At 41.8% G+C, this 9467-nt stretch overlaps 1 protein-coding gene across 2 annotated transcripts; it reads right to left on the bottom strand.

The window, feature by feature from the left end:
* Positions 1-3015: 3015 nt before the first annotated feature.
* LOC118789282 (interferon alpha/beta receptor 1-like) lies at positions 3016-8963 on the bottom strand. 2 transcript variants are annotated; one of them, XM_036545625.1, is made up of 8 exons: positions 8804-8963; positions 8164-8284; positions 6895-6921; positions 6599-6774; positions 6020-6159; positions 5570-5717; positions 3754-3905; positions 3016-3230 (listed from the first exon to the last, which is right to left on the bottom strand). In XM_036545625.1, exons 1-8 carry the CDS (start codon positions 8856-8858, stop codon positions 3078-3080), a joined length of 972 nt encoding a protein of 323 aa, XP_036401518.1. In that variant the 5' UTR covers positions 8859-8963; the 3' UTR covers positions 3016-3077. The 2 variants fall into 2 exon arrangements, with proteins under 2 accessions (XP_036401518.1, XP_036401519.1); XM_036545626.1 differs by lacking the exon at positions 6895-6921.
* Positions 8964-9467: the final 504 nt, after the last annotated feature.

The following is a 9467-nucleotide window of genomic DNA, read 5'->3' on the forward strand; positions in this document are numbered from 1 at the left end:
GGTTTGAGTGGTCAGAAAACTGAGCTTCTAACCAAAAGGTTATTGGTTCAAATCCCTGCAGGATCTCTGGGGTTGCACCCTCTGAGCAAAGCACTTTAACCTCAACGGCATAATCCACTCTATAAATGGAGAGAAAAATATATGTGTGGGTTACCCAGGGTAAGGGTGTGTGTTACGCAAATAACTTTTGTAATGCAAATGAAGTGGGTCACAAAGGAAGAATGTCAGAGAACTGGGTTATTTAGATGGAACTGCACAGGATGTAGCAGAGCATACATAATCAGATAAAAACCTTTAAGGTCATGTGATGACTATACGGTTTTTATGCTGTACAGATCAAATGCACCAAATTCTTCTGATAATTTCTTGGAAACCGCTATGCAGCTGGTCTGGAGATTCATGTCTTTCTGCATTCCACACACACGCAAAACATCCATATATTAAAACTAGCATCTCCCTGTCACATACACATTAGCTGCCTTTATGGCTGTCCACTCTTGAAGTAGTTATTCAACTGCTTGTTCCGGCATGTTTCATACATTTTCACAGTGAGAAGGCGCAGGTGAAGACTGGTTGGATTTGACTTGTACAGGTAGCTTTTAACAGAAAGTGAACATGTCTTGTTGCCGTACTATAGAACAAAGCACTATAAACGCGTTGAAAAAAGTCACTTTCTCCTGATCCACGATTTACTTTTTTGTTCAGTTATTGCTTAAATAAACTGAACACGGGTCGTTCTATGGAGCTGGGATAGTTCGGAGTTGTGGTAATTGCAATTTTTTGTTTTTTTCCTGTGTTGTTAATAACCATTTTGACGTCTTCCTGTATCACTTCAAACCATGGAAAATTAAATGTTGACTAAGCTGAGACAGTTGCTCTGTGGTGAATGTGACTAATTTTGAGAATGTAAAAACTGATTCTGGTCAGTTGAAATCCAGGTCAAACCATAGAAGTGTGTAATTTTTTCTCGAAATTTCACAAATTCCAGTACAGTGACATATTCCCGTAACACAGGCTGTTGTACCAGCCCTACAGTGTCTTCAGTTCTGCTTTCACACAGTGACCACAGCGTCCAAGAAGTCGAAGAAGGCAAGCGGGTCTCTTTATAATCCTACTTTACAGAGAGCTACAGCTCATTCGGAAGTCGTATATGGCTGATTCAATGAGGCGATGAAAGTCTCAGAAGGAGAAAGCCCTGACAGATTTTTGGGCTGCAGTGAAGAGTTGAGTTTTAAATGAACAGAAAATCTGGCTCCTACCCAGTTTCTGTTCTGTTTCCACAGAGGTCTGGAGTGTGTGCACAGTGGTTACATTACTGAAGTGAATAGACCCATATAAGCGCGTACTGGGGAGCAACATTCCAATAGTGCTACTCAACTTCAGCACTTGAGGGCAACAATCCATCTACTCAACATTGGTCCAAGACAGAAATTTTTGGGTGGGTTTTTGCAGTTAGAAATAAAAAAAAAAAAAAACAGATTCTCAGGAGAGATAACTGACACAGCTGTGAAGATGAGGCAGGGACACTATAAGATGTCTGTCTGTGACGAATCCAGCAGTGAAAAGCTTCAGAAAGTAACTTCCTTCCTACAGTACATGTGGTGCCACTCTATGTAAGAAGTTGGACTGTACCAGTCTCAAACCCAGTCCTGCACAGTCACTTCTGGCACCAAACAGAGATGATAATTACCAACGCAGTAACTCCACACAGTGTAATGTAATGTAATTCTAGACATTTTGTACCTTTTTGGCAATGTGGCCTTCAAGTGCTTCACATATTGGCACAGGTGTTTTTCCACCTCCTCTGTATACTGTATGCATGGTATGCTTGATGTTTTAAGGGATCATCTTATTAAATGAAATTTACAAGAATAACAGTGTTTCATTCATCCCTCATGGGTAACTTACTTGTTAAATGTTGTCAAAGATTTTTTGTGAAGTGAAGGTGCTTTTTAAATGATGAAAAATGATTCTAAATGTGCAACTGCTCATTTCAACGTTGTTTCAAAAAGTCAGCAGATTGAAATATCTCTCAATCTCTGCTTTGACTAAATTTACATATTAACAAATGCAAGTAGTCCGAAACTGAAACAGCACTGAGGGTAATGGATGTAATGTAGGTGTTTGATGACAGAATAAAAAAATCTATTCTGATTGCAAGAATAAGTAGGTTTTTATACAACCAAAATGTTTATTTGATTGGCTTTTGTCTATACACCACTTCAGTTGACAGAAGAACCCACAGTATCTAGGCTGGGCTCAGGGTTCATCTAGAGGACCCATAGCTCCTAGGGTGGGCTTAGTGCTCATCTGGAGGACCCACACCTAACAAGCTGGGCTCAGGTACAGCAGGACCCACAGTCTCCAGATAGGGGTCAGGGCCCATCAGGGGAATCCACAGGTATAACATCCAATGAGCTGGGCCAACAGCTCATCAACAGGGATTAGACTTCATCAGTGTGGCACAGTACTAGAGACAGGACAGTAAGCACTCTCACACTGTCTGTGGTCAGGTGAAAGGGGACAGCTCAGTCTGAATTTGAGTTTGCATGGCTGGAACACTTTTAGCACAGATGGATCTTTAGGAAGGTATCTTTAATGACTTAGCTGCTCGCAAAAAAAGTTATTTACTGCTTTTAAATCTAATCCAGGCAATTCCTTCCTTCCCGTTCTGGCTGTCTTTGCTAAAACCATGCCATGGTCAGCTTGTTGATGGGTTGATCTGGACATCAGTAGTTTCCACAGTAACCCAGTAATTTGCCAGAAGAACTGATGAGTAGGAGTGTAATGCAGCCCATGGCTGGTATGAAGTCCAAACCTGCACTCACAATCTGTAGCTCAGACATATTAAAGTGCTTAAAAACAAGTCATAGGTAGTGCCTGGGGAGACTGGGACTTCCACAGTGGCATTTCAGTGCATATTAGGATCCCTACAGCCTTGTAGCTTTTTGGCACCACTCAGCGCCTTCCACCCCATCACCCCCCGCTGTGGGGCTCCTGGCCGAGAGTCTCTGGGAGGCATTCTCCAAGAAGCAGGAGTGTGGATCTTAGAGGAAGGGGCTGGAACTCTCCCAGGATCAGGTTTGTCCAGATTCTGACGGTACGTCCTCCTGCTCCTCTTCCTCCTTGTTCATGGTCACCAGGGAAATCTTGTCAAAAGACTCGTCTGAGCTGGACGTACTGGTGCTGCTCTCTGTGAGATGGAGGAAGTGATCTTCCTCCATGAGAAACTAGAAGAAGCAGTACAGTACACATTAATTAAAGAGAAAGACAGGCTTGGAGCATACAACAGTACAGGCGGACAGACTGGGAGTTTCATATTGCACTGCTGGAGCGCTGGCGGAGCAACTGGAAGTACAGCCCTGTCCAGAAGGAGAGTCTAGAAGTATTGTTTAGTATAACTGGAATAAAGATAGTAAATAGACTGGGAGTATAGTTCAGCATATTAGGAGAACAGAGGAAGAGCCTGAGAGTCAAGAAGGAAAGCCAAGGATTAGACTACAGTACAGATGATGGAAATATACTGTAGCACATCTTGAATAACGAAGAACCAAAAGTATAGTGGAGCACAACTAGAGTAAAGAAGGCAAGAGGGACAGAGCGGAGCTGATGTTTTACTGGGCAGTTCCAAAAAAAAAAAAAGAACAGCTCAATAGGGGGACTATTTCACATGCAAACAGCTGTACAGAGACAAAGGAACCTTCATGCAAATGAACAAAGTCGGGCTCGTGTAGGCGTCACGTGTTACCGTACCTCGCGGATGTGGCCTGCCGGCTGCAGGGGAGGCTGCAGGAGCTGCTTCAGTTTGTCCTTGCTGAACCCATAGACGCACCCCAGCATCAACACCCCAGCCACAGCAACTGCCACTGCCACAACCCACAAGATCCGGATCATCCTCGACTCCTCTACAGAGAGGGAGAGAGTGAGAGACAGAGAGAGTGACAGAGAGTATTAGTATACATACTAGTATACATACACTGTCAGGTGAACACTTTTTTTTCCACCTTCTCCTAACAGAACAGGGTTTTATTTTGGATGACGGGTAGGAGGTTAACTGTTGAGATTGCTTTTTATAAATCGAGGGAAAACAGCAGGCACACAATGTTCCACATTTTGAGATTCAGGAAGTCAATCTGTCTCTGTGCCTCCGTAAAGATCTGCAGGGGTCTGGAACCAAAACCCAACCTGTGCACTTTAATACCCAACTCAGCCTGAAGCAACAATTTTATCTGTTACCCGACACAACCCCTGAGGCGCACCTGCAGAAGCACTGGTGATTACCAAACTGAAATCAAATCAAAATCTCATTCAGCTGCTTATATGCATCAAAATTATCTTACCCAAACCACTTATTTTCAGGACAACACACACGTACTCAGTGAATAAAAGGTCAATGGAAAAAATAAATAAATCACATAGTGTGAAATGTTCAGCATTTAAACAAATAAACGCAATACAGCATGTCCTTGCTGGGAAACCAGTGTACTATATGGTGAATAAAGTGGGTACAAGCTAACAAATAAAAATGAGAAAATTCTGCTCAATAGTTCAAAATGAATCTTTTTGTACAGATACAGAAAGTAAATGATTTAATTTTTCATTCAAGCTTGATATGTCTGGTAGCCTTAAAAACATGAATTTGTTTTGTGAATATGTCATTCAAAATACGATTTCAGCCAAGCTTTTGGACAGCAGTGCATTCAAAAAGTGTACTATATGGTGAATAAAGTCTGTGCAAGCAAACAAATAAAAATGGGAAAATTCAGCGCAATAGTCCAAAATCAACAGTTGTTTTCAGAAAAACAGACAGCAATTAAGTAAAAATAAGTTCTTCCTGTCTGAATAAGTACAAGGTTTCAGACCGCAGTGCATTCAAAACTTCACATACAGAAACTCTGAACCCTATTTGACCCGAACCTGAATGCCATAATGCTCTTGACCTAATAACACTGAAGTTTGCTTTGGAATCCAACTTAATTTTTCTGATTTTTGGGTAATTTTTTTCAGAATATGGTCCATTATCTTCTTTTTTTTAAAATTTGAGCTTGATTCTGAGATTCAATTATTTTTGCATGGCTCTGTTAATTCAGTCTCAAAGCCACTAGGCCCAGACACTTCTTGCCTTGGGGGAACTAGCTGTGTTTAGTATTTCAGTGAGTTCTGGGTTGCCTTGTTAAAGTGCCCTTTTTAAATCTGAAGAAGCAGGGTAGGAAATGAGGGAGGGACACCTGCACGGCTCTGCATGCATTATTTGACGCGTGTCTGCGAACCTGCAGAATGTTTTAGGAAAAGCCCAATGGAAAGATTTTCGTTTGGCTTCTGTCCCAATTTCTGGGTGTGCAAAGGTGCCCTATACTATACCCACCCCCATAATATAAGACTGAGTTATACATTCTGAGCCGAATTTTTATTTGTATTTTAGTTTTGCCATGTCTAACTTTTACTGCATAGAAAGTGCTCTCATCTTTTTCCATTCAATTCATGTCATTACATTGTTATAAACACAAGTGGCATACATGACTGGCAAAGGTGAATGAGTAACGGAAAAGGGAGTGGGCCATCGTTTTACCTGACTCTGGAATTTTGACACATTGTCGGGCGCTGGGGATGTCGTTGTTTCGGAGCTGGTGGTTGTAGAGGTAGCGCACCTCCACACAGTATTTAACTCCCACCTTGACGTCATCAATGACCCCCGGGGACAGGGTGTCAATAGAGCGCTGTGGAAAAAGAAATGGAGGGCAACCCATCAGCCTTTGCACAAGTCTCTAAGTTTGAGTCTGAAAAGGGCAGTATTAGGATTTCACATATTGTCACTCATTTCAGCACAAAATCTTCTAGTCTGTCATGAGCGCATTTCTTGTTATATTTTCTTTTGTTACGATTTACCAAGGGTGAGAAAAAATTTGTTGACTGCTCTCTCTCTACATACACACTCAGACACACACAACACACACACACACGCAAAAACACAAATCCCCAGCCTTGTCTCCAATTTGGTATATCACAGTTTAAAAATCACCGTCAAGTTCTGGTTCTCTGGCCAGTAGCTGACTCTGTACCGCAGGTTGTCGGCGAAGTCGGTCCTGTGGAAGGGGTCGGTTATGTACACGTGTAGCTTATGCTTCGTGTTCAGTGTCACATTCGGGGGACCGAGGCGAGCTGGAGGAGAGACGAGTTGAAAACCACTTATGACCTCCACTCTCCACATCCACGTGATCTTAGTTCAAAAAATCAGCAGAAATAGTAGCCCCTGATAATAACCAAAATCCCATAATCCTTATCTTAATCCTGTGAACCTCAAGCACTACCCCTTTCACCCAATTTTAAAGACGTTTTACTTTGGCGTGCTTCTGTAGAAATTTGGTATGTCAACATGTTCACTACATTGCTATGTTGTGACATCTATTTTGTGACCATACACTACATGGTAGACCCATTCAGCTATAGGGTGAATGTTAGGAAGTAGTTCCAATAAGTGACCCAAGAGGAGAAATGTAGAAACAAATAGAGGACGCAGCATCTCTCCATACCAGAGTGACACAACCCCTAGAGGTCACAGCAGGCAGAAAGTCAAGACAGGAACAAATCGGCCCCTTACTCTGGCTGATGGCCTGGAACAGCTTTGAATGGCTCCAGGGCGAGGTCTGGTTTCCGTCCTGGGTTCGGACCCGCAGGGTCACGTTGAAGGCCGCCCTGATGGCCGAGGTGAAGTTACACCTCTCAACCGCTGTGGGATCGCACGTCTCAATGTCTTGCCACTCTGTCTCGCTGTAACTACCACAAAAAACCCCCAAAAAACTCAAAACACACTCAACATCACTTTTGGCTTTGAACTTGATTTATTTTCTTTCTTTTTCATCTGTACATTTTTAGGAAGTAAAAACTTCCTCTCACCTGTTGCTTCCCCCACCCGACCGCTGTCTAAAATGGTGGGAAAAAGCACGTTAGTCATTCGTTAGCGTTTTACCTGGTTAGAGCATCTATTTACATCCTTATGGCTAAATTAATGAATGACTTCATGGGCAACTAGTGTGTTCCACAGTGAGCACAAGCATAACAAAAACAAAAAACACTGCATCAGAGAGTTACATGTAAGTCCATGCTGAACTTACTGATGCTTGAACCATCACATGACTATATCCTCAGGGCAAGTTTATGCCTTGTGGGTGGAGTGTGCAATGTTTCCAAATATTTTAGTGTATATACATTAAAAACGACTATCTAGCATTTTAAAAATGATGTTATCCTTTTCAGTAATACGTCATTGATAGTAAACTGACTATTTTTGATAGCAGTGTGAGGAATGTATATGAATATGAGGTTGTTGCTAACCTGCTTACTTGTCTCAGGGAAGGTTAGGATTTACAGCAATTCATGGGAGGGTGAGGAAGTCTGTTTCAGCCTTGCTTTCCCATTATTAGAGCAGAATTGTGACAATGGTGTGTGTTTTTCCTGCTAATGCCCTGCCCAAATATCTAGACGTGTGAGTCTGTTGCTCTTCCAGTGTTTGTGACTACCTAATGCTAAAGGTTGTCGTTATTATTTTACGTGTGTTATGCTTCCCGTCAATAACCGTTGATGTGCTTTGCCGGTCATGTCAACGTTTCACTGCAGCAAGTGTACTGTGCACGTCGGACCGCCTCGATCAGTCACAATGGCAAGTGTTACTCTTCTGCCTATCAATGTTAACCTGTGAAAGACACCCTTATATCTGTCCATCTGACAATCCTTAAGATCATAAGGAGATAGTATAAGGCAACCAAGAACTGAAATTAAAGATGAGGCTTTTCCAAAAAATTTTCATCTACTTTGTTGTGGGGGAAAAACCCCCCACTAAAATGGATACTTAAATGTATACTTATTTGTAGCTTAATTTCATGGATTTCCCATTGTGATCAATGTACTGGCTCCTAAACATGAAGGATTAATTAAAGTTTACATGAGCCGGCTGAAGACAAAGCACAGTGTCAAAAACAGTGTCTCCTTTCAAAGAAGGTGCTGAAACCAACACTAACTGCACACGAACGATGCTTCTCAAAACACTTATTTCTTTTGCTTATCCAAAATTTGTCCTTTGAGCAAACAACCGTTGGGACTGCAGTTAAAGGTTTGATCTAATGACTATCCAATACCAAACAGGTTTAGTAAGGACAGCATACTCACATTCGGTACTGTACTGTGTATTTGATGTGATTGCCCTGCACTGGTCTCCAGCGCAGCTCGCTGTGCAGGTTCTCCGACACGACAATGACATTCTCGGGCGCTGGAAGCAGCGTCCACACCCCTGGATATTACAACGAAATTGTTATTGTAACATACACCCATTTGAATTCAAATACTTCGACCTCTTAGTAAGAAATAGGTGTGTTTGGATTATGGACTACAGGCCAATCCATACAGGCACAAATGCGACAGTTTAGTGACAACTGTTCTTGATAGTTTTAGTCTAAATGGTTTGTGAAATACGTTAGCCTAACTGATTACAAGAAACCTCTATAACAAACTATTTTGACTAACCTTCTCCCGTCTTCTTTAGACTATTTATTCTGTAGGACAAGAGTAGCCTATTTTTCATCGTTGGGCAAAACCATTTAAAACACAGGGCTACGGTGTATAAGTAAGTATCCGAAATGCATCTGTCAAGAGTTTTTACTAGCCTTCTAATTCTAATTACCATAAGCGTAAAATGAGGAAGTTGTACTTTTAGTTTGAAAGGCATATTTACAAAGCACAGTGAGTTTATCTGACGCGATTATTTCCCTCGAATGGCCCTGTTTCCATACCATAAACACATATCACTTACCTCGTAAGATTCCTTGAGATATGAAAAAGATGCAGCTCATGAATTTAAAAAGCATATTTTCCGTGGATCTACTACCGTTCCCACTTTCGAAGCTCTACGTTTTGTCTTCAGTCATCGTGATTCCCAACCGACGTCTCTTCCTGTTCTGCAGAGGAAAAGAAAAGCGTCGCCTATGCTGTTAACCCCCTACTGTCCAGCTCTCCCGAACTATGGTCAAGATCACAATCCTGTCAGCGCGACCACACTGATATATCTAACTGTCATTTTTGTGCCACCAACCAACCCACCAACAGTGTGGAAATATAAATAAACATTATAAATATTTTTTATCCTTGAATCAGCAACAATTATATGACGGCACCATCTTTATTGTAATTTACAATAATCATTTGTAATTAGGCTAGCATACATAACCCATATACCATGGCAGCTAAAATACAAACAACAGCAGTTGTTTTCGCATAGCATGCATGTGGTGTAAAAAATGAACATTGATCTAGAACTCAAGAAATAGAGCGATTGCTACATTCTCTGTCTCCCTTGTCTATTCTTTCCAATTCATGTTTTAAGAAGGGATCACACACCACGATGCCGAGGTTACGCACGCGTCCACGGTTAAGTACTAGTAAACGCGCAAGCGGTAGCCTACTCAATGCCCCAGTGC

Source organism: Megalops cyprinoides, chromosome 14 (assembly GCF_013368585.1).
Source record: "Megalops cyprinoides isolate fMegCyp1 chromosome 14, fMegCyp1.pri, whole genome shotgun sequence".
NCBI classification, from domain to species: Eukaryota; Metazoa; Chordata; class Actinopteri; order Elopiformes; family Megalopidae; genus Megalops; species Megalops cyprinoides.

Coding starts and splice junctions, on each gene's coding strand:
- LOC118789282 (XM_036545625.1), bottom strand. CDS start 8,858: ATGCTTTTTAAATTCATGAGCTGCATCTTTTTCATATCTCAAGGAATC. Junction 6,922..8,163: donor TACACAGTACAGTACCGAAT/GTGAGTATGCTG, acceptor CCACCATTTTAG/ACAGCGGTCGGGTGGGGGAA. Junction 5,718..6,019: donor CAGAGAACCAGAACTTGACG/GTGATTTTTAAA, acceptor CTTTTTCCACAG/CGCTCTATTGACACCCTGTC.